Source organism: Triturus cristatus, chromosome 4_2 (assembly GCF_964204655.1).
Source record: "Triturus cristatus chromosome 4_2, aTriCri1.1, whole genome shotgun sequence".
Lineage (NCBI taxonomy): Eukaryota > Metazoa > Chordata > Amphibia > Caudata > Salamandridae > Triturus > Triturus cristatus.
The window spans coordinates 705,698,518-705,724,078 of NC_140586.1; the positions used below are offsets into that span (position 1 = coordinate 705,698,518).

General features: G+C 45.7%; 1 protein-coding gene across 4 annotated transcripts in view; it reads left to right on the forward strand.

Annotated features, from left to right (window-relative positions):
- The first annotated feature begins 2,039 nt into the window (after positions 1 to 2,039).
- SSBP3 (single stranded DNA binding protein 3) overlaps positions 2,040 to 25,561 on the forward strand; it is a 339,288-nt gene continuing 315,766 nt past the window's right edge. For 2 of the 4 annotated variants that reach the window (XM_085602561.1, XM_085602562.1), the window contains exons 1-4: positions 2,040 to 2,309; positions 6,664 to 6,736; positions 6,911 to 6,972; positions 9,495 to 9,579. In XM_085602561.1, the coding sequence (XP_085458687.1) occupies positions 2,254 to 2,309; positions 6,664 to 6,736; positions 6,911 to 6,972; positions 9,495 to 9,579 (276 nt within the window). In that variant the 5' untranslated portion in view covers positions 2,040 to 2,253. The remainder of the gene's footprint in view (positions 2,310 to 6,663; positions 6,737 to 6,910; positions 6,973 to 9,494; positions 9,580 to 25,561) is intronic. The other 2 variants (XM_085602560.1, XM_085602563.1) reach the window with 1 other exon arrangement.

Consider the following 25,561-nt stretch of genomic DNA (forward strand, 5'->3'; position numbering starts at 1 on the left):
TAAAATGGGACTAAATTTTCACTAATGTTTTTGGGGGGTTTATTTGGTGATAAAATCACCAAAGGGGGGATTGCTGGAGCAGAGTTTTCTGTTTGAAAATTCGCTGGCTTTTGAAGCTCTGGCATGTCTATTTGTCATATTAATTTTATTAATTACTAGCAATTAATTATTTGTCTTGTGCAAGTGCGTTTATATTAATCAATCCGTTTGTCCTAACAAGAGAGAGTTACACGTGGGTGCGCATAAATGTGCTGTTTAAAAATAACGTGCGTGTTTTCATGTTTAAACGTTGCTATGTGCTGTTTATTTTTGAGCACAAAATGCTTTCCGAATTAATGCTTTTCTATGTTGCAAGTGCTAGATAGATGCATACACATAAGGGTATTAGTGGGGTTAACACTGTTTAATCACTATGCTGTGGTAACGTTGTTTTTGTTTCTTTTAATTAAGATGGTCTATTGAGGCCTATGATGGCCTAGAAAAGATGGCCGATTTGTAAGCCTGGCTGTGATTTATAATATGAAAACTGTGACGAGGGAGACCCCTGCTGGAAATGGTTCTGAAGCTAACTGACCATGGTCCTTGCTTGCTTGTTTGAAAACTTTCCATGAGGACAGCAGCAGTTTTGGGAGATCTCCAAGTGAAATGAAAATGTCCTTGGCAGCCTTGGGAAACAAAGGAGCCTTAGAGAAAAACTCTGAACTGTGGCTCGGTTGCCGAGGAGAAGTAGAACTAACAAGATACATTTTTTATTTCTTGGTTCCTGTTCCGTAGTCTTTATTATGTGAACTTTTCCTGAGCGGAGATTTTCAAATGTAGCAATGTTACATCCTTTCCTTCTCGCTCTGCTCAGCAGGTCCGGCGGACATTACAACTTTTTTTATGTTTCCAATGTATCTTTCCATTGTTTTAGACACTATAAGAAATGTTAGCCTAGAGAGGGTTTTTTGCCACTTGCCATTTTGCCTTTGCCGCGTACCGAATCTGCGTTGCTGAGGATCGATGCTGAAGGGACTTCGTCTTGAGAGACATTTACCGAGAGACTTGTCCTGACCCGTTCTGACATTTAGTTAGAATAGGTAACTATGAGAAAATGATTTACTCTGATTGATTCCCTTTGACTAATTTTAGATAAAGCAATATAATTTTAAACATGGTGTTGGATATTCTTTCTTGTCAATTATTGGGTTTACATTTTTGATCATTGCTGTATATGTTGTATAGATTATGTTTAAGGACAGTCACAAAAACCAGGTCTTATCGACCTCGATATAGATGCAGGGTGATTAGGAGTTTTCTTTCCACAGGTTTATTGCTGGTAGAGTATTTGAGCGTATGTTAGTGTAGTGAAATGGGCCCTAGCGTATGATGTATGCATGTGCGTGTAACTGTGAGATTACTCTATCCGTGGTAGTGGGAATATTATACACACCCTGATCTCTATCAGGCGCACTGAACAACACAAACAGAACACAAGTGAGCCATGTTCCCAGTCCCTACGTTTTTATATTATCAATATATACTAGTACGAAGTGCTTCCTCGCCTCCAAATTTGAGAAGAAGTTGTAATTCACATTGAAATATAGAGCCCAACGCCAGATTTGACTTTTACTTAATTTAGCATAATTTTTCAGGATTTTCACACATTTGTCCAAAAGGCAAATCAAACATTTTTTTCACACCCATTATACTTTTGCGACCCCTAGAATTTCAGAGACCTGGCTGACACACCATTTTCATTTTGTATCATCCTCCATCGTTCTCCATAAGATTACATTCGCTTCATTTCTCCTCTTTCCCTCTGTCTTCCTCTCCCTTTCCAGATCCTCCCTTCCTCCTCTTCCCTGGACTACACCACCAGACTCACTTTAACGTACTACTTTCTTGTTAAGAACAAAAAACCCGAATCTGTAACTGTGTTCCTAGCAGGCGCGTGCCCTTACGTTTGATTGACACGTTCTCGGGCCCTCGGGATCGCGCACGTCGGTCGCCGGGCGCCCATTGGCTGAAGGAAGTATCAGCGTCCCCTGCTTGGCTCCGCCCACGTCCTGAGCGCTCTGGAGCGGGTGTCCTAGAGCCGCCGCCGGGTGTCGAAGTGTTGCTGTGCCGGGCAGAGCAGCGAAAGCTCCGGGAGAGAGGATGGGGTCCGGGCCCAGGAGGCCGCTCTGACAGCCAGGCAGAGAATAAGAGAGCACAGAGGATTGAGGCAGAACGGAGCTGGAGGCTTAATTCAGCAGGAGCAACGCCAGCACCATGTTCGCTAAAGGGAAGGGCTCGGCGGTGCCTTCGGACGGGCAGGCTCGGGAGAAGTAAGAGCGGCTTCCATTGTCCGGGGATCCCTGAGCATGGGCCGGAGTGTGGGACTCAGCTCTGCCTGAACAGGGCGCCCCAGCCGAGATCTGATTGTTCACCCCTCGTGTGAAGCAGCCCGTTGAACACCCCCTTGAATGGACGGTTTAATGCACCCCTGGATGGAGGGGCAGTGTTTACCTCATGGCTGGAGGGGGCCCTGCTCACTTATTGGACCCCTTTGGTGCCACTGCTAACCCCCTGGATGGAGGCGCGGCATTGCTCAATGCTAGCTTGGAGGGGGCATGTACAGCTACTGGATGGTGTGGCCATTGTTCACCCCTTGCCTGGCGGACCTCATTGATATCGTCCTGGATGGAGAGTGTATTGTTTACTCCCTGGATGGAGAGGCTCGGTGACGGCCCCTGGATTGAGGGTCACCACTGGCTTGAACGGGGTTGCTCGCCTCATTCATGGAACACTGTTTCTGAGCCCCAAGCATGGGGGGAAAGGGGCACATCTTGACCCCTACGCTGAGTCGTTGTTGTAGTCCTCCTCAGTCCGTCATTCCTGTAATGTCCCCTACAACCCGTCACACCGGGTGGCAGGTTTATTATTGAAGCCCCTAGATTAGAGAGAGTGTTAACCCCCGCGGTACCGGGCTGTTTTGGAATTAATTCTCTTGGGTGTGTGGTTGGTTGTAGTTTTTGAGTTGAATTTCTCATTGTGTGATTGCATACACTGTTTTTGTTTTACCCACAATGCTTTTATTGTTCGCAGCCCTGTGTTGTTTGGTGGGGACGCCCTTACAAGTCTCAAAGTTGGGGGCCCATCTTGCGTATTTATATTATTAGAGGAGTTACCGAGCGCCCTGTTTCCGTGCCATCAAGCCCTTTTATTGCACATTTTTGTGAGGGATTGGTTTTGTTGTTCCAGACTCTATATTTTTTTGCATTCCCTGGATTTAAGTTGAAGGGGTTATTTCATTTCTGATCCCTTGGATGTGTTTTTATTTGTAGGAGGAGGCTTACGATGTTAAAGCTGCTGGCTTTCTGGAGTGAGGGTGGTAGTTGTTTCAAACCTGGTGTCGGCACCTTTCTTGCACAGCAGCGTGTATGTCTTCCTGTGCTCTTCATACTGATGCTTTGACCCCTGTGGCTGAAAACGCTCAGGCCCCATTGTTATCCCTGTGTTTAGACCGCCCTCCTTGTGGGTGTATGTGTGTAGTGAGGGGGACAGAGCAGTACCTCTCAGTATTCACATCAGCTCCCCCTTGCCCCATGGCGCCCTCAATTCTTAACGACCCCAACTCCCGCCGGGTTGCTTAACCGAGGCCATCGTTGTTGTTGCCCAGTTTGCCGTTGGTCGTCGGCTCCTTTGTTGGTTGGAGGTCTTGGTTCCTGCTAATTTTTGCTGCTGTCCTGACCATGGTTTATTAGGGAAGACCACGCGCTCCATCTGTCTGATGTGTTCGAGAGCGCTTGGCTTCCTTAAGCTTTGCGTGTGCTGGGGACAGCTTCGCATACCTTTCTTTGCCTGATGTGTGTTGGAGGGTTTGCTCCCCGCAAAGTCTGCTTTATTTGATCTGTATGTGGTGGAAGGGGTCGCTAACAAAAGTTGTGTGTGTGGGGGAGGGGGTTATTGTAACGTTGTGTGCACTGGGACAGTGTAGGTAACGTTTTTGTGGTGTATGGGGCCGCTTGTATCCTTTGTTTCCTGACGTTACACAGCTAACTCTTAGACTAGAAGATTTTGTAGTGTTCCTAAATAAATTTACATGGTTTATAACAACTCTCTACTCGTACGTGTTGGGAAGATCACAGTTCTGTTTACCTGTTGTATATTTGGGGAAGATCTTAATTTCCTCTGTCAGGGGTGTCCTGGAAGAGATCTTAGTTCCCTTTATAATGGTTGTGTGTGGGGGGTGGTATTAGCTCCTTTTGACAGTGTACTGGATGAGATCTTTTTGCTTGGTGATGTACTGGTGGAGATCTTGGCTTCCTTCCCCCTGTGTGTATTTGTAGGTGGGGTGAGTTCTTGTCTCTCACTGCTATGAAGTGTATTAGGGCAGATACCGCCATTCTCTGCCAGGTAGATACTGAGCAAGGAGAACTAAACCCCCGGGGCCCAATGGCCTTCTCTGCTAGTGGTGTTCTCGGGGGAGAGAATGGCCTCTTCTGCTTGATGCTGATCTGTAGGATATGTTGGGTCTCCTCTGCCAGGTGGTAAACTGTGGGATATATTGGCCTCATCTGCCGGATTGTGTACTGGTGGATATGTTGGGCCTCCTCTGCCGAGTGGTATACTGTGGGATATATTGGCCTCGTCTGCTGGATGGTGTACTGTGGAATATGTTGGGCCTCCTCTGCCGGGTAGTGTACTGTGGGAGATATTGGCCTCCTCTGTCAGATGGTGTATTGAGGGAGATATTGGCCTCCTCTACCAGGTAGAGTACGATGGGATATCTTGGCTTCCTTTATCTGTGTGTATTGGAGGGGTGATCTTGACTCTCACTGCTGTGTGGTGTACTGGTGAAGATAATTTGCCTCCTCTTCCAGGCGGTGTACTTAGATCTTGGTCTCCTGCAGGATGGTGTACTGGGCAAGATCTTGTTCTCCTCTGCTGGGTGGTATACGTGGTGAGAGCATGGTATTTTGTACTCCTGATGTTTTATTAGCAAGATGTACAGCCTTGCCCTGTGTGCATTGGGAACAAGCATTTACAATGCCAATAGCTTAAGCTCTTGCAAAATCGAGACATATTGCAAATGCCAGTGCCTGTGCTATAAAAAATATAAGCATTGGGGGAGAGCATGTCCTGCAGGACAAGGCTATTTGAGAAAATAGTGCTCTGGTGCTGTAATTAAAGCCTACGGAGTAACAACACATGTAACAGGGGGTGTCGCCATGGGAGGTTACAATATGAGACAAGGCGGTACTAAGGAGGGATTACAAAGCCTATTGACCAATGAACAGCCACATTTTACAGTGGCAATGACACAAGCCAATTAAAAATGTGGGTGGAGCTTTAACTCCGTAGCTGAATACAACATTTCTCGCAGAGCAGCACATGCGCTGCCCAGGCTCGACCTTAAAATGATGGAACAAGTATTTTGTTAAATTGTTCTGACATGGTTGTGACAGGTGTAATCCCAGTGCAGTTTTTCAAATTCTTGTTGAATAGTGTCGGGTGGGGGGGGGGGGGGTCAGAAGGGGCAGCTGGAACATGGATGTTTGGATCATCTTTTCTTGTAGTAAGTCTATACACCTTCTTCTTGTTAGTCCCCAGGCATCTAAATTTGGTGGAAATTGGGAGAAAAAAGAAAATTCTTTGGATTTCTCTTCCCATCCAGAGAAGCGTCAGCTGCGTACCTCTTTAGCCGAGAATGCCGCACCCTGTTCTTTGTAGGGAAAGGAAACTTGGATGCTATTTTCAAAGAAGCTACAAATCTGTCACAGGATTCTCATGACCCCTCTCTATGAAAATGCCAGGAGTGGGCCAGAATCCTCAGTGCTTTTGAGACCTCAGGATGACTCTTAATGATGGACGACTATTGGCATTTCTATCTACTTGGGAAGTGCTGGGTACCCACCCAATCCCTGGGAAGGACTTTTTTTATATTGGGTGACTTTGTCTGACACCTCTCAGCGGTTGGACTCTGGATGCTGGGTGGTCGTTGGCCTGTTTTCTTACCATAGCTATCATTTGTCATACTTTTTGAGGAGTGTTGCCCCCCCCCCCCCCCGTTCCACTGGGAATTCTTTTAACCTCCTCTCTAGTTTTCCAGTCTATGCGCCCTATTAGTTTGGGGGTGCTAAACATTAATGCGGTGAATCATGCATCAGTGATGTGGATCAGCCATGCGCACTAGAGGCTAGTTACCCCAGTAACCACACATCTGTTGGCCATAAGCCATGAAGATTCTACGTCATCATCGTGGGGTCTGCCTTATGTTTGGGTGGGAGACTTCCATGCGGTGTAGTGATTGTTTGTGGAGCAGCTGGTTTGACTTTTTAAACTTTGTTTTCAAACACGTTTAGCCATCGGCTTTTGGAAACCGATTAAAACCAAGAAGCACAGTAATCCTTGCCAAATGTGTTAACCTTTAGAATTCAGAATTTGTTGGTAATGCAAATACTAACTGAAGGAGGGGTGGATCCAGGCGGTGGCTGAGCACCACATCCTGTTTGACAGTGCTGTTGGGGGAGAGGCACTTTCATATACAAAGGAGTCTGTTCTGTCCCAGATTAGACGTTTATCCCTGATAAGTCCGTCTCTACGGTTTGGTAGTCTTCATGGGGGTGCGGGGGGCTTGTGATGTAACATGTTTATACTCTTTTTATTCAGCTGCTTCTCTTTATTGTCCTTCCACAGATTAGCCTTGTACGTCTATGAGTATTTGCTGCATGTCGGAGCTCAGAAGTCCGCACAGACGTTCTTGTCAGAGGTAGGTGTCCTCCATTTACTATGTGCTTTCATTGCAAGGCAGTGGGGCGTTGTATGCACCATTGGTCACTTTTGTTTCCTCTTGGGTGTACACCTGTGCCACTCAGTTTTAGGTGACTTCCATGGCTGTTGAATGAACATGTCAACCCTTCACCTGTTTCTTTTTGTTTTGCAGATCCGGTGGGAGAAAAATATCACGTTAGGGGAACCTCCTGGGTTTTTACATTCATGGTGGTGGTAAGTGGCTACTAGTTGGTTCTTTTCTACGGAGTTTTGTACTCTGACACCACTGACTTACAGAAGAAGTCTTCCACTGACTTTAATATCTGCATTTAGTAGGAAGGCTATGCTCCCAACGGAGATTGGAACACCAGATACCCCCCTCCTTGTTCACCCCCCTCCAGTAGAAAGAATAGATCGTAGCGTTTTTTGGAGCTCACCCCTTTTTGTTGCTTGGAATGTCATGTTAATACATTGTTTAATATAAGACTTGATACTGCAGGTCTGCATTTCTAAGCACTGTATATAGCGGATTTTACTATTGCCGCCCAATTTTTATCGTAATTGGTTGCTGTTCTTCAAGTGATGGGAGGCTAAGTCGTCCTTGCGGGGTGTGAACTTGTGAGCTTCCGATCACTGCTTTGGTTGAGTGGCAACTGTTAGCAGCTCATTGGGTACCCCTTCACCTCCTCACTGCACCATCACTGACCGAGTTCAGAAAGGGATTCAGAACCTGGCTGTTCAACTCAGACCAGCAGTGAGCGCCTGGAGACCCTCCGGGGTGACAAGCAGCGCTTTATGAATACAAACTGATTGGTTGGGGTATCTCTTCGGCTATTCAGTGTCACAGCTCTGTTCATCATACGTGTTCTGACTTAAACTTGTTTGGGTGCTTCTCTTGCTGGAAAAGAGTTGTGCAGTCCACCAAGCCACATATGACCTGTTTTCTATATTGTGTAATTGAAATGGATAGTTATGCTCCCTAACTGTGTGTGTGCAGCTTGTTGTCGTACAGGTGCTGATGCTGCATGCATCACGCATCCTAAACAGACCATGTTTTATCGTTTTAGGCTAATTGAATGAAGGCCAGGTGGGGTAAACCCCATTTATATCATCAGTGTTGTTTCTGAACAGTTTCTGCCCATTAGAAGATGTAAAGTTTACAGTTACCAGCTGCAGTTCTGTGTAGAAAGCTTTTCTGGGTTACATAGAAATACAGTATATTGGTAGTTTCTCTTTTACTTACTGCTGTGCTTGTTAGGCGCTGCAGGTTAATATTTCAAGGCCATATGGTGTGTGGCGCAGAAATAGTGACTGGTCCATTTCTACTGCTAATGGCTTGGCCAAAGTCTAACATTAATTTAATTTTTTAAGTAGTTCATATGAGATTTTTTGGGGGCGCAGGGGTGGATTTACACCGATCTCCAAAGGAGGCGAGGGCTGTGACTTGCCATGCAACAAAGGGCACTCTTCTGCTGCCTTTATCTTAGCCTCCCCCAAAGAGTGTACCCCCTCGCCCATTTCCCCCCCCCCCACACAACCAACCACCCACCAAGGCAATTCATTATTTGGCTGTGAAAGACTGCTAATCTGTTGTTGCCTTTTGTTCGGGACACTTTTTTATGTAATGGCATTGGGAACGACCTTCTTATAAAAAAAGTTATATATACACGCACATATATAGGAGCTTTCAGCTAGTCATCTCCATCCATTGTTTTGTTGTCATGCACATTTTTTCTTCAAACCACTACAGCATGAAGCAGTAGGTCAGTGGCCAACTTCACTGTGATTGATGGCATTTGCCTTTGGACAATAAGCACTCTCACACCAAGAGTTTCCTATACTAACAGAGACATTTAGGGCAATGTGTGCTTTGTGCGACCCAAATACTATTTTGCTTTTAGCCAGCGTTTAATTTTTTATATATATATATATATATATATATATATATATATATATATATATATATATATATACATACATACTGGCAAGGGCTTAGAAGATGCTCAGAACTAACGTTTTGCAAAATCCACGATAAAACAAAACCAGCATTGATGAATTGACCAAGCAAAAATACTGTCAGACAACTCCAGAACTTTTGGCTTTGCAATGCTTGTTTATAAATTACGTGCCTCCACTTTTTTATCACCCTGTTGTCTAAGTTGAACCTTTATTGGTTAGGTTTCCCTTTTAACTACCTGGGTGCTACAGGTCAGAGTAGCTGAGTTATTTGATTTTAACAAACCATTATGATAAATGCGGGGGCGGCTTGCTGTCTTGCGCATATGTTTATGCTGCAGGACTGGTAAGGATGTCAACTTATTCCACTTTTACTGTATACCTCTCACCAGTGATCTCAAAGCTGAATCGGATCTGCTAATGCTTTAGAGCAGGGTTCTCCTGGAGGGCCGGAACCATGCCAGATTTGAAGATATCTTCATGTATCTAAATGCTAAAAATCTGGCCAGGATACGGCCCTCCAGGACCGACTTTGGAGGACACTACTTTAGAGACGTTGTTTCAATTGTTTTATTTCAGTTTCTCAGTTCAAGGGAGACTGTTGTCATTGGTTCATAATGCTGCCTTAAATTCAGGCCAGGCTGTTTTATAGTTTTGTCACCTCCTCGAAGCCCCAAGGAGGAGCTCAGTGGAGCTGCAGTCATTTAATGTGCTGCGTTCCTGCTTTTGCTGATAATTGTTTGCTGTTTTTTTCTGGGCAAGTAATAATTAGTAACGTGATCTCCCCTTTCTTGCTACAGCGTGTTTTGGGACCTGTACTGTGCAGCCCCGGAAAGGCGAGACACTTGTGAACATTCGAGTGAGGCCAAAGCCTTTCACGATTACGTGAGTAACCATTTTTTAATCCTCCTGATAATTATAGGGTTGAGTGGCTCTAGCGTGCCGTGTAGGGCGAGCGCGCAGCCCAGCTGGCAGGCCCTTTTGCGAGTTATGCCCCATGTCTTCATCTTGCAGCGCAGCCAGTGAGCTTGGGATGTTTCAAGCTTGCTTCTGTTTTGGGACTGGGACATTCTAGGTTTTCATTGTAAATAGTGTTCTTGTTTCCATTACCTCCATTGTTATTATTCCTGTGAGTTCATGGGATGACACCAAGTGATTGAATTTAGTCTGGACGTGGAAATGCCACCTTTCACTGCCACGTGCTGGCATTTGCTCTGACCTTTCCAGATGTCCTGCTTTTGTGAGGTTTCAAGCACACACTTTTCTGCATGTATGCAGTGTTGCTATCACACTGTAGCTCTGTGTTTAGCTGTATGCCTCATTCAGACTTTGTTCACTTCACCGAGTGCTTGAGACAAGCAAGCCCTTTTTGGGGTAAATTAGGGTTTCATGTAACTTACCTCCTTCACTGCACTCACATTCCCCTTGCTGAATGGACCACAGAAGTTGCTTCTGGATTTCTGTGGTTTGCTAGCTGTCTGCTTGTTTTTTTGTCGATATAGGTAAATGTGTGTGTTGTGGTTCTGGGCTGCAGTGACATGACACTTCAGGTGGTTGAGGGATGGAAGCAGCTGGCACCCGAAGGCACGTGTGCTGTTTCTTTGTCTGCATCTTTGGATGAGCAGCTTCCCACCTTGTACGCAGGCTCTCAAGACAGGTTTTCCTATGCTCCACTGAAAGGCCATAGAAGAATACAATGTAAAAAGGCATAGGTGATGCGTGGCACCAGCAAGGTAAACGTTGACTACTTACTGAAAAGCGCTTCACGAGACAAAGGGACATCTGCAGAAAAGATGCCTACCTGTTGATGCGGTGCTCGTATGTGGTTTTTGTGTTATTTGCAAACTATTTTTTCCAACTGGCCACAGAAAAGGAAAAATGGGGAGATTTGCCGGACCCAGCTGCTCATTCTCCAAGTGACGAGAATAATGTTTTGAAGCCAAACTTCTAAGAGTAATCCAGATACTCTCCTACGTGTGTGTTTTTTGTCTTTTTGTACATGCTTCAGGTTTAGGTAATCAATCTTTCGATTTTCACAGAACCACAGTGGAGTAATGAAAGCTTTTGTTTTTTGTCTAATTTAGCTGCATGCTTTCTGTCCTAGAAATCTCGTGAAAGCACTGTAGATGTTTTATTGTGTTAGTTTTGCTTGTGGAACTTGACACATGGATGTCTCAGTTGGCTTGAAGGATGCAGAACTTGCCATGGGCGTGGGTGAGAGTCCGTGTTAATTCGGCTATTGGCCTCTTTCAACAGACAGCCTATGGCAATTGATGCTGCTGGTTTATAGGCACTAGACTGTCTGGTAGGGCCGAAAGTTGTAATAAAGTACACTTTGCACAGGGATTTCTGCCGGAGTCTGGAAGAGGACAGTCTGGAGTGGACTGATGCAACCTGTGGAGAGTAAAGCCCTTTCATGGCGCTGGCAGCCTTGAATTCGACCTCAAGCTTGATGCATGCTAGTTGTTTCCTTTTCACAATCTTGTTTGGGAGACTGGGAACCCAACAGAAATATAATTGTGTTGTTTGGATTCAACTCTTTAAATCGATTGATCAGATCGTTATTTTCCTATAGATATATTGTGTGAGAAGGCGTAATGCATTACGTTCTTTAGCCAGCTTGTGGAATTTTTACTCTTCCTAGCTTAGTCCATCGGATGGGTTCGTACTGATTTATCTTTGGAGCATCTTTGCTTTAGTCCATGGCTTGGTGTTTTTTTTTTTTTTGCTAGCGATCGTCTGCGGGGTTCTCGCAGTGAAGGGCCACTCAGATGGGCTGCGCACAACTCAGTTTTCTCTCACACCAAATGTGGTGTCAGTCGGACATCTGTGCCCCTCACGAATACAAAAGATGCACACCTTCGCACATTTCGTCAATTCAAGATGATCAGAGCGCAGTTTTGCAGACCAAGCGCCGGCCACAATGTCACTGTTAACCATATAAATACTTTTTGCTGCATAAAAATGGGTAAAATCCTGTATTTAAGTAACAGCGACTCGATAAGAATTGAACACATGCTTAATCATGACATTGCAGACGGAAAGGAGCTCTTACTCGAGGCAAATGCCGGGCGCTTCTGTTTTAAAACTGCCTTTTCCACTTGTGAAAGGGTTTTAGCTCGTTACAGTACTAGTTAGATTATTTTCTAGGCACAGATCTTTGCACATCACATTACTACGATGTAATAGTTTCCTTTTCGTTTTGTTAATTTGCCATTGCAGGGAGGGGGGGGGGATATAGCTTTTCCTTTGGCTTTTGCTACAGAATTTGGGGGTTGCTCTGAATGCCAGTGTTTTCAGAGAGATGTTCTCGAGGCAGATTAAGCTTGATTGAGCAAAATTCTCTTGTCCCCATGTTAGTTATTCTACCTTCAGATGGCTGCCTGACCCCTCTTTGTGCTAAATGGGAGGGTGGCATTACCTCTGGCCCTCCCCGTGAATAAAGATCTTGTAGACTTTGACTACTTATATGTCGCATGATGGTCACCAGCAATCTGCAGTGGCCTATCAGGATTTGGGTTGGTGGGTGAACCTGATGCTAGATGCCCCTGAGTCTCCTTCTTTCACAGGAAGGTGATCTGCCACTTCTTGCATCAATCGGCTTTTGTTCTTGTAAGAATGTGGTGCAGTGTCTTTGTTTGTGTTTGATTCCCTGGCATTATTGAAAGTGCAGACACTGAGTCGTGAGTGTGAGGATTCTAAAACTACCGCATTGTTTCTGGCTGGTCCAAATGGAGCGAGCAGTGTTTACTTGGTGAGAACGCCTCGTCCTCTGAAGGCCACCTCATCTGATGTGACTTGGCTATCTGTGCTCTGCTGCTGGCATGGCCTGTTCCTTTTGTTTGGTAGCTGGCAGACTTTGGAGTGTTGTTTCAGAGTGCGCCTGCTCTGCAACGGAAAACCGACGCTGCCACTGTTATACCTCAAACTATATTTTGGGAATGATCATTATTTTTGTCTTGGGTTTTGATTCTACATCTGTAAGAGAGTATGGCCGAATCATGAGTTTTCGCACAGAGCTCCACATACTTGAACAACTACACAAGCGTTAGTAATGTGGGACACCTTGTACTGACTCAAGAAAGGTTAATATGGGACATGATTTAGTGTATGAAGAAAAGGGCTGGTCATGGGTTAGTCAACTCTGTTGGAAGCACCTTAAGTTCATGCTGAATTTAGAACCCAGGGATGTTTGAAGTTGGACTTCCACCCGACGCCCCACTTTCAAACTTCTAAACTGCGGCGCCAGCTTTTTAAAAATGTGGTTGCTCTCCTCCTCAAAGTTGCCTCCATCGATGCCGTAAGCATCTTCAGGAGTGCCAGAGGAAACTTTCTTGCTTGAGTGTAGGGCAGTATAATTGCAGTAGCTGCCCATTTTCATGCCAGCCATTATATGCCTCACAAGACTGGCTTCCCTGGTTGAGCTGCCCTTGGATTGGTAGTGATCTTGCCCATATTGCAACATGGTAGCTTGGCAAAGCACTTAAGGCTGCCAATGGCCTTGTTTACCAAGACTGCCCTGTGAGCAAAGGATTCAACCGTCGGCATTGCAAGATGTTTTCTGTTCAAGGATCATACTACTAATGAGCATGACAAGCAACTAGCAGCATCACACTATCTCTCCCGTACATAGGCAAGTTGTGCACGCTTCCTACACCAGGCCAGCTACTTGTTGACCCTTATCAAGCAGTTGAAGGAATCTGCAGTGTTGGAACAAAGGATCTAGTCCATGAACTCGATTTTTCTGGCCTGAACGTGTTTCTAAGAGTTCTATAGGTGCAGTGCAGTGTAGTGTATCTTCAAACCCGTGGTGTGTACACTTGGATTCGCTGGGTGTAACATGCTTAGACTAGGGGCGGAACACAGGACCCTGTGATGCAAAAGGGCCCCCGGCGCTTCAGGGGGGGGGGGCATTCCACCCATGGAGATTTAATGCTTGTGAGATATAGGAGACTCTGGGGCCTCTCTTCACATTCTGCAAGGGCCCCCATCGTTTACATTTGGTCACCAGCTTTAGCCACTTGGGCGTAGTCGGATGGCATCGCATCTAACAGTATATTCTTTAATGTGGCTGTTCACAATGTCTACTTAAACCTGAAACCTTTCTCCTGGTGCTCGTTCTCGAGCTTCAGCACTCACCCCAGGATCTGGAGGCACAGCTCTGTACCCACACCTTGATTTGCTGAAAGCAGGAGGGATTATTTAGGTCTGCAAGTTTTGATCCTTCTTTCTGTCCAAGCAGTTGGTCTCTCCGAGCCTTCCAGGACTAGGATCAGGTCTTTCACAGTGTCCAGTTGGCTTTATTCAATTACATCAAAAAGTATCAGAGAATCATTAACCACTGTGGTCACCAAAGTTGTACACCATACACTATGCCTTTACCATGAACAGTTCCATGCTAATGAGTTGTCAGGGAGCCCGTAAGTCTTTCGAGCCCAGTGTGGATCTGAAGGTTGGGTGTTGTGCATTCTTGGGCGCTGCAAGCCCCTAGTAGTAGTTTGAGTGCACGTGATGTACTCAACCACTATGAAGCCAATTCTAGGCTGGTCACTGGTGACTTTTCCAAGATGTGAGCCCATTGTAGAACTTTGCAGGTTTAAGACTTTTCTTTCAGTAATGTGCGATTAATGTATGTTCTGTAGACCTTTCCTACGTGTTAACCGAAGTCTAGATTCCTCTACGCATTATCCTATGGAAGCACTTATGTGTCGAATTTTGCAGTTTTCTACCAGATTTTGCTCATGTGCTTTTTGTTCTCGATTTGCTTACCGTCCTAAAACGTTTATACTTTTATCTCCTACCCACCATGAAAATTTATAGTTTTGAGAAGTAACATTAATCATTTTGTCGAGTTGAACATTTCTCACACATTTACAGAGATCTTGTTGCTTATTTCCTGCACGTGGTGTCATTTAAAGAGGCAGTAAACCCAAGATTAATGTGTGATGTAGTTCACTGTTTCTTATATGTAAGAACGAGGTACCCCATATGGATACGACTTGATGGGTCTGGGAAAAGTGGGAAGCATGCAAAAGAATATCCCGCTTGTCCTGTATTGCTTCTCTTGGGGCTCTGGAATGCTCCCTAAGCTGGAAAAGAGTTTATTTCAATTATAAACGTAAACCATTTTTTCCTTGTGTCAATTTCATTTTATTATCTTTTTACATTGATTTCATCTTGACTTTGACTTCTATAATATATGTCGTGATCAAGAGAGAGGGGAAATGTGAACTTATTTTTGTTCAGAACAATATATAGTAAATACAATCAATATATAAAGTGCTATACACAAATTATGTACAGTGCTATACTGTATACTACAATAAATAATATTCAGCAGTCCATTACAATTCCATTACATTATTATTTCAGCAGTCCATTACAATTCGTTTATATGGATCCTTCCAGAGCCCCATAAGTAATACAGGTCGAGTGGAATATTTTTTGACATTTTTTGATTAACTATATTTTAGGCAGTGTGTGTAGGATACAAAACGGCTAACCATTTAGTATGGTCCAATATTTCCATTGATGGGCTCTGATGAAATCATGACGACTTTCGAGATGGCAATTAAGTACCTTATTACCTTTAGCCCTTTTTGGATTACCTGATTATTTGGGGGGTAGTTATCTTAAAGTAGCTGTTTTTTTCAAAGTTTGGCTAACCCTGGGAACTGAATGCAGTTAGAATGTTTAGGTTGCGTTTAGCTTTCGTGATTAAATTGTTGATAAAACTGTGGACACTAGTGAGGGGTCAGTAAATATTTGCAATTCTATGGCTGCAGTGTTTACCAAATAATTATGGGTTTTGCAGATTTCACAAAAATGTTTCTAGCTCAGACAGAAAATACCAGAGAATGTGCTGTGTATATATATATATATATATATATATATATATATATATATATGTATATATACATATATATATATATATATACACATATATATATATATATATATACACACATATTTATTAGTTTTAATTACTAGTAAATTTTAAATAATGCATCACTTGAAATGCAGTTTTTAATCCAGGTGCTTGAGACATTACCTAAACATGCATAATTGGTTTCCACCTATAAACCATTCATAGATTTGGGCTAATTGGTTAAATGATTATTGTAATATGTTTCAATTGCAGATTTCTATTGCATAAATCTGCCTAATGAAGGACCATTGTATGGTCCGAAATGCATTTAGTTTAATGACATTTTCGGGAATTGCTTTTTTTGATGGATTTATTTGTGCTCAGGGATTGAGAGCACGCTCTGGTTCACAGCTGAATCAGATTAAATTAAAGAAACTGGACTCTTTTTTTTTTTAACCTAAACTAGCAGGGGTGTGGCAGTTGGATTTTTTTCAAGTGTGCTTGTGTCAGCTGGGAGTAAAGGTCTTAACTAAGCTCACATTTGTAACTTTTCCTACCACTGTGGTGTTTTCTGGCTGATCGTTGACTTGGCCCTCTATAAACCTTGACGTTGATACGTGATACAGAGACTTCTACTTCCGTGCATTTGAAGTCTCGTTTCCTGCACATGAAAAAAAAGTGAAATTAATTGTTGTCTAGTGACCTGAACATGTCACTTTAAATAGCTGTACATCATTTTGTCTTTGCCAAAAGCTGAAAGTAGTGCATTTGGAGTACGCACTGGACAATATAAATAATGAATCCTAGACCTTTTGTTAAAGTTCTTCGTGTTTAAAGAGAAGGAAGGAGACATCCATGCGTGTTTTTTAACCGTCGTGTCATGCGGGGGTGCACAGGGCTGCTGTTGGGTGCAGGTGTTGCTTTGTGCTGCACTCCTCGGTTGGACTTGTGTCCAGGCTCCCAGTGGGCCTTGGCTTGGGTGTACGGCTGGGCTGTTCTTGCCGCCTGTGCCAGTGTGCCGAGAGGTATCTGTCAGCGCGTGGTTCTGTGCCACCATGGCACTTCTCACGGAGAGGAGGGGTCCCTGGCACATCTTCCTTCAGGCACGAACACGGTCCACTGTAAGAACTGAATGAACGTAAACCGTGCAGGGCCCGCTGCCGTAAGTCCTCTAAACGCCAGCCTAAATATTTATCCCGTTGTGCCCTTAATGAAAACAAATTGTCAACAGTTGCTCCGTAACTGACTAAATTGAAATCTGTAATTAGTCAATTAGATTAAATAGTTGGCACAACCTGGTTGCATCGTGCTAGTTAGGTTATTGAGAGGGTGTGATGTTTAATTACAGAATGCTAATTTTGACAGTTTTTCAGATGAAAGCAGACGTTCTCCTGGTCTGTTTTTGTTGTGTTTTTTATATAATTGAGAAATCATTCGGTGCACGTGATGGTTGCATAGAAGCAGGGAGGCTTGCCCATTCTGGGGCCGATTTCCTACAAAAAATTGGTAATTACGCACTGAAGATGGCTTTAGGCTCAGCAGCTTATTTCAGCTGTAGTCCCTGGATCCCTGTCATCTGGGCAGTGTTCCTACAGCCAAGACTCCAGAGAAAAATACCATATCTGAGGTCCTAAATGCCTTGCTGTGTGTTTCAGGCTTTAATAAACACCCTTCTAAAATGGCGGTCTTGCTGATTAATTCATACATTTTTACCACTATTGCTTACTTTTATGAGTGGGGGAAAGGTGGATGGGGAGGCTGGTTACAGGACGATGTGGTTTTTGTTATGCCTCGTATTTGTACAACACATCACACAACGTAACAAAAAAGAGGCTTCTAGTCGTCTCTTTGACAGGGTTGAAGTATATCTGAACAGGCTGGTGTTGGCTTCCAAATCCCTTCACAGCTGTGGAGGAGACGCGCAGGCATCAGGTATTCTTGCCTCAGGTGTGCTATGACTGCCTCCCCGCATGCTTACCGGTCATATTTTGTGACACACAACAGTCCAGTGTTGTTCCAAGAGCGCCGTATCCTTGCCACATTTTGAGGAGAACAATCTAGTACAAAAGCCCTGAATTTGTTATGACTATAAATGATTGTTAATGAGAATCACCGAATGTTATCTCCAGTCACTCTCAAGAAAATGTTGTTGCTTTGGGTGAACTGTAGGCAGGTGACCTACTATTTAGGTGAGCGTTCTAGCAAACCCAGTTTCGAGGGGGAAGAATTATTTTTAGAATGCTCTGTCTATGGTCAACATTTTTGTTGATAGACTTGTCTCAGCTGGATCTTAAAAGGACAGCACTCGCCAGGTTAACCTCCTTCGGGTCTTCTCGGCTAATGCTGTGTTCAGCCCTATGCTGTTTAACATATGTGACCTACCATTAGCAGATCTGGTGAAAAGCTGTGGCATCACCCTGTTTTTATATGCTGATGAGACAAACACAATTTTCTCTCTGCCGTTGGAGGAGGAACACAATTCCGGAGATTTAAAACTCCTACCTTGATCTCGCCTCCACCTGGATGAGCTCCAACTCTCTAAAACAAAATGGTGACAAGACTGGGGTAATGATACTGGGCAAGAATCCCCAGCTCTGGGATCCCCAGCATTGGCCGGCTACTTTAGGGGCCCTAACAGAACCAGCCCAGAAGGTAAAAAATCCAGACTTCTTGCTGGATTTCACCTTGTCCATGAAACCTCAGGCACACAAATTAGCTTCTACATACTTCGGCATTATGAAATGGTCCTATGGATGCTTCCTTTCTCTACCCAAAGGACAGTCATCCGCGCCATGATCCTTTCTAGGTTGGACTATGACAATGTCCTCTATCTTGGGACAGACAAGACTGCGCTCAAACGCTTCTAAATGGTACAGAATGTTGCTGCCAGGTTTCTGTTTCAAATGCCTAAACATGCCTCTGTGTCTGGTCTACTTGGAGACTTACATTGGCTCACAGTAGATAAACTCATCCAGTTTAAGGTGCTCTGCTATATGCACAGTATCCACTCTCAGTTTGGACCATGATACCCGCATATACTGGTATCTCTATACCACCCCTCTCGCACACTATGCTTAGGCAATTGGTCACTTTACACAGTTCTCAGAATTGAACCAACTAGGATGAGTGACTGTTCCTTTTTTTTTTTTCTTGGTCCCAAGCTCTGAACAATCTCTCAGAGTCTCTTGAGAAGCTGCACCTCTCTAACCTCCTTCCGTAAGGATCTGAAAACATGGTTATTTTAAGTTATGTTCCTTGGCTCTGCTGCTGTTACCTAGCATTGGGGAAACCCTCAGGGGTAGCTATGCGATTTTTAAAACCTTAATAATAACTGTTATGGTAAACATGCCCAAAATGTTAATGTCCATCACATGGCTTATTCTCTTCCCAGCTGTCATCTGCAGTCTTCTATTCCCTGTGGCTTTCAGTAAGCAGCTGAGCATGTGTGCGTAGAGTTTTAAGAAGACTCTTATGATAAAGCAGAACCTATAAAATCTCCCCTGTGACCAATGGAGTTTGGACAAGCATTTGAAGTCCATTGATGCTATGTTTTAGCTGGCTTGTCCACTTCGTTGTTCGTTTGATGATGCCCTGTTGTATTCACTAGAACTGCCTTGGGAGCTGGAGAAGCTTTTGGAACCATATAGGCCCCACTGTATACAATGAAAGCTCTATTGTTAAAACCCGTGCGCCCATATTTAGTGAGGAGATTCTCCATGGGAGGTTGAAATCTATTGATGCCACATTATGGTTAGTGATCTCGCCACAGCTATTACAACCTAGGAAAGGGCTGTTGTATCAAGCAAGCCTTGGGGTGCACCTAGATGCTGGAGAGTCCATCTTGTATTTGTGGGTATTTTGATCCTGTAGATTCCTCACTGTGAACAGTGGAACCTCTGTCTTATTTGCATCCTTGAGATACCGTGTTACCTTCCGTGGAACATCTGTGGTTCGTTAGATCGATGCCATTGTTGTGTAAGGGAAGCTAGAAAATGTGTCAAGCCCATCATATTCTGTGAGCCCTCTACATATGCTGATGCTTAAAGAACCAATTTTTAAACAATGATGTCCCAGCTTAGCAGTGTTTCTGTAATGTAATTTAGTTTCCTGAAGAAGCAGTATTCTTAAGCATTGTACCGTGCGGTTGAATATAGGATGTAATGAACATAGAAGATCTAGCAATTACAGGAGGGATACTTATCTAGACTGAGCGTTGCAGACCAGGTTGGGTTTCCTGTGCTTAAAACCCACACGGTTGCTTCAATGGTGTAGGATGTTTAAGGGAATGTTAGCAGGCATCTGAAATGGCTTTTAGCGATGAGTGGACCTGATCGGATATAAAATATGATTGTGTTATTAAGTACATCCCTATATACCAGTTATGTCCTACTCAGCCCTCATTTTGCCCCGTTGCTGTTGAGAGTAAACTGGGTTTGGTAGGTTTATTGTTTGACTTTTTCACCATTATTGAATGAAGTTTCTTGTAGTGTGGCAGACACATTTGTGTTGAAGCTCTATCGAATAATCAGTGCAGAGACTTTTGGGCAGGAAATAACTCCAAGGTCTTCTAGATGTTGGCGCCGGACGTCCCAGCAGATCAGTTAGAATACACAGTCAAAAGTCTCTGTTGATTTAGCTTCTTGTTTTCACGCTGTTGGCTACTTCCAAAAAGCAGACTACACAAGTACTTCCTCCAGTATCCCAAATCACAAGTTGCTCTGAAAACAGGCCGATGCAGGTGCAGACCAGACCCTGTATTTGGATACATGTACAGTTGCTGGTTTATTTCACTATTACTGTGCGATAAGTCTTGGTATTGGTTAACCTGAACCCAGGAACTGCTTGTCCTCTGTCCAGAAGGCGGTGCGGGTGTTTTGGTTGTACAGTGCGGTGGGTATGTACATGTGTTGGGTGAATTTCTGCCATTAGCGATGTTGGAAATCTGAAAGGTGTCTTTCCCACACAATTTTGGAGCCTCAGGTTGACTGGAGTCAGGGTAGTGGGGATTTGAATATCTAGTCTGTTTTTTCTGATTAATGCTTGGGGGATTCATTGATGTATGTATGTACTCATTCGGTTATGATCTAGTGAGACATGTATCATAGCTATTACTAACATTTCACAGTTGTGAATCGATTGTTACCCAGGGGGTTGTTATGTGGCTAAAGTACCCAGCCCTGTTGCTTTTTTGTGGGGCTGCAGGGGATCTCTACAATGCTGTTAGGAAGCATCCCAAAGCTTGCCAAACGGCTGTTGTGCTGTATTGTGCATAGTGAACTTCCTAGCATGAGCTGTCGGTCTGGGATTGGTGCCTACCCTAAAGGAGGAGCGTTTACCCAAGGGATCCTCACCTTTACAACTGTGTCGTGCCTGTCACCTCGGTGTAGAAGGTGGATTCAGGAGGGCTGGATCTGTGCCAGATCTTTGGGATATTCTCTTACCGTATAGAGAGTTCCATTTAGATTAATTGATATCATATGTAGATTTCCTGAAAATCTCGACATGATATATGGGGCCCCACTGGCATAAAGATACTTGGACGAAACTGTCAGACCTGTCTGGCTTCATGGGTTATTTAACGAGGCGTGCAACCAGCGAGCAGGGAAGCACGAGTGGGTACAGCGAAGAATGCGGTGTCAACAGATCTCTCAAAGGCATCTCGGAGATCTGCCTCACCTCAGCTAGGCTGGAGAAACCTGGGGGCTGAAGCTAACCCAAGGGTCGTGTTGCTAAATTCGGGCTCTCGGAGTTCACAGAGGGTCTGGAACGATCACGTCCCTCCGTGGACAAGCAGTTGTTTTTACACAGCTGCTCCTGACCCAAAGTGCGGTTTATGCCCTTAGAATGCAGATTGCGCGGGAAGTGTTTGCTTTGCTGACAGCATGGGGGACATGTCATGCACCCCGACTGGTGTTTGCGAGGAATGCTGGCTTTCTTCTAGAGAATAGCTCTGTGCTTGACCGGTTCCCCTCCCCCTCTTTAGTAATCCCCTGTTTGGTAGTTGTTGTATTGTCACAGGAGGGGGTCTGTTGAAGGAGGCGCAGGCAGCAGGAAAGGGAGGCGCATTTGGGGTCCTAAAGCAGTGACCGGTTGGTCTTGTTTGGATAAACAAAGGTCATAACCTTCGTTGGTTTCCTTTTTGTGAGTTTTCTTGGAGAAAAGCGCGAAATAAGCTGGGCCCGGATTCGCAGTTCTAATATAAAGACGGAGAGTATTTCTCTGCACTGTGGTGCATTAACAAGCAAACAAAAGCAGTGAAGTCTAACGCGGATCGTTCTTAAAGTTATCCGTAAACCGTCTCCGGGAAACTGCTACTTTGAGAGGGTCAGAATGAGGGTTGGAGATGCTGCTGCTCCGAGACGCAGAATGAGCTTATGGGGGATGCTGCTACTGCCACTTTGAGAGGGTCAGAATGAGGGTCGGAGATGCTGCTGCTCCGAGACGCAGAATGAGCTTACGGGGGATGCTGCTACTGCTACTTTGAGAGGCAGAATGAGGGTCGGAGATGCTGCTGCTCCGAGACGCAGAATGAGCTTACGGGGGATGCTGCTACTGCCACTTTGAGAGGCAGAATGAGGGTCGGAGATGCTGCTGCTCCGAGACGCAGAATGAGCTTACGGGGGATGCTGCTACTGCCACTTTGAGAGGCAGAATGAGGGTCGGAGATGCTGCTGCTCCGAGACGCAGAATGAGCTTACGGGGGATGCTGCTACTGCCACTTTGAGAGGCAGAATGAGGGTCGGAGATGCTGCTGCTCCGAGACGCAGAATGAGCTTACGGGGGATGCTGCTACTGCTACTTTGAGAGGCAGAATGAGGGTCGGAGATGCTGCTGCTCCGAGACGCAGAATGAGCTTACGGGGGATGCTGCTACTGCCACTTTGAGAGGCAGAATGAGGGTCGGAGATGCTGCTGCTCCGAGACGCAGAATGAGTTTACGGGGGATGCTGCTACTGCCACTTTGAGAGGGTCAGAATGAGGGTCGGAGATGCTGCTGCTCCGAGACGCAGAATGAGTTTACGGGGGATGCTGCTACTGCCACTTTGAGAGGCAGAATGAGGGTCGGAGATGCTGCTGCTCCGAGACGCAGAATGAGCTTACGGGGGATGCTGCTACTGCCACTTTGAGAGGCAGAATGAGGGTCGGAGATGCTGCTGCTCCGAGACGCAGAATGAGCTTACGGGGGATGCTGCTACTGCCACTTTGAGAGGCAGAATGAGGGTCGGAGATGCTGCTGCTCCGAGACGCAGAATGAGTTTACGGGGGATGCTGCTACTGCCACTTTGAGAGGGTCAGAATGAGGGTCGGAGATGCGGCTGCTCCGAGACGCAGAATGAGCTTACGGGGGATGCTGCTACTGCCACTTTGAGAGGCAGAATGAGGGTTGGAGATGCTGCTGCTCCGAGACGCAGAATGAGTTTACGGGGGATGCTGCTACTGCCACTTTGAGAGGCAGAATGAGGGTCGGAGATGCTGCTGCTCCGAGACGCAGAATGAGCTTACGGGGGATGCTGCTACTGCCACTTTGAGAGGCAGAATGAGGGTCGGAGATGCTGCTGCTCCGAGACGCAGAATGAGCTTACGGGGGATGCTGCTACTGCCACTTTGAGAGGCAGAATGAGGGTCGGAGATGCTGCTGCTCCGAGACGCAGAATGAGTTTACGGGGGATGCTGCTACTGCCACTTTGAGAGGGTCAGAATGAGGGTCGGAGATGCTGCTGCTCCGAGACGCAGAATGAGCTTACGGGGGATGCTGCTACTGCCACTTTGAGAGGCAGAATGAGGGTTGGAGATGCTGCTGCTCCGAGACGCAGAATGAGCTTACGGGGGATGCTGCTACTGCCACTTTGAGAGGGTCAGAATGAGGGTCGGAGATGCTGCTGCTCCGAGACGCAGAATGAGCTTACGGGGGATGCTGCTACTGCCACTTTGAGAGGGTCAGAATGAGGGTCGGAGATGCTGCTGCTCCGAGACGCAGAATGAGTTTACGGGGGATGCTGCTACTGCCACTTTGAGAGGCAGAATGAGGGTCGGAGATGCTGCTGCTCCGAGACGCAGAATGAGTTTACGGGGGATGCTACTACTGCCACTTTGAGAGGGTCAGAATGAGGGTCGGAGATGCTGCTGCTCCGAGACGCAGAATGAGTTTACGGGGGATGCTGCTACTGCCACTTTGAGAGGGTCAGAATGAGGGTCGGAGATGCTGCTGCTCCGAGACGCAGAATGAGTTTACGGGGGATGCTACTACTGCCACTTTGAGAGGGTCAGAATGAGGGTCGGAGATGCTGCTGCTCCGAGACGCAGAATGAGTTTACGGGGGATGCTACTACTGCCACTTTGAGAGGGTCAGAATGAGGGTCGGAGATGCTGCTGCTCCGAGATGCAGAATGAGTTTACGGGGGATGCTGCTACTGCCACTTTGAGAGGCAGAATGAGGGCCGAAGATGCTGCTGCTCCGAGACGCAGAATGAGTTTACGGGGGATGCTGCTACTGCCACTTTGAGAGGCAGAATGAGGGCCGGAGATGATTCTGCCTTGAGGCAGATTGAGTGCCTGAGATGATGCTGCGTTTAGGGACATCTTAAGGATTTTTGGGGCCCTGGGCCAAACATATTTTGGGGGGCCCTGTTCGGAACAGTTCTCAATTTATGATCCAATTTAAACTGACATGCCCTCTTTGGCCAGGTGACTGACTGGCACACTCATCCAAATTCTAAATGTGTTTACATCTAATATTAAGAGTTAGTGATGTGTTTTCAATACTGTAACACAGCAGCAGTTCACTAATGTTACTGCAAATCATTTCTGTGCCCCCCTCCCATTTCTCATATGCGAGGTCCTGTAAAAGAAACTTTTCAAATGTATTTTGCATGAAACAAAAAAAAATCATCTGAAAAATGTCCGTAATAGAAATACATCACCTATATTAAAAATAAATTAAAGGGGACCGGTAATTGGAGCAATCTGTTTGAGAATTATTCAGTAGTCATCAGGATAGTCTCTGTAGAAAATACCTTTCTCTATCAGGGGCCCCCTGTAAGGCTCGGGCCCTGGGCCAGAGCCCACTTTGCCCACGCCTTAAAACGTCTCTGGCTGCGTTGAGGCAGATTGAGTCCCTGAGATGATGCTGCGTTGAGGCAGAATGAGTCCCAGAAATGATGCTGCTTTGAGGCAGAATGAGTCCCTGAGATGATGCTGCGTTGAGGCAGAATGAGTCCCTGAGATGATGCTGCTTTGAGGCAGAATGAGTCCCAGAGATGATGCTGCGTTGAGGCAGAATGAGTCCCTGAGATGATGCTGCGTTGAGGCAGAATGATGCTGCGTTGAGGCAGAATGAGTCCCAGAGATGATGCTGCGTTGAGGCAGAATGAGTCCCTGAGATGATGCTGCGTTGAGGCAGAATGAGTCCCTGAGATGATGCTGCGTTGAGGCAGAATGAGTCCCAGAGATGATGCTGCTTTGAGGCAGAATGAGTCCCTGAGATGATGCTGCTTTGAGGCAGAATGAGTCCCTGAGATGATACTGCGTTGAGGCAGAATGAGTCTCTGAGATGATGCTCCTTTGAGGCAGAATGAGTCCCTGAAATGATGCTGCGTTGAGGCAGAATGAGTCCCAGAGATGATGCTGCATTTGAGGCAGAATGAGTCCCTGAGATGATGCTGCGTTGAGGCAGAATGAGTCCCTGAGATGATGCTGCTACGTTGGGGCAGAATCGGTCTCGGAGGTGCTGCTTTGGGAGGCAGGAACAGTCCCGAGACGATGCTGCTTTGAGGGGCAGAATGAGGGTCAGCGATGTTGCTGCTTTGAGAGGCAGAATGAGCTCCAGAGAGCCAGCTTCGTTGAGAGGCAGAATGAGCCCTCGGGATGTTCCCTCGAGATGCGAAGCCAGCACAGCACGCCTTGTGGCTTTCAGTCTGCCACGGACACCGCGCCTTCCTGGGTTTTCTCTCCACTTCCTCCCTCGCGAGGGAGGACCGACACCCTGGAATGTGCTTGTCAT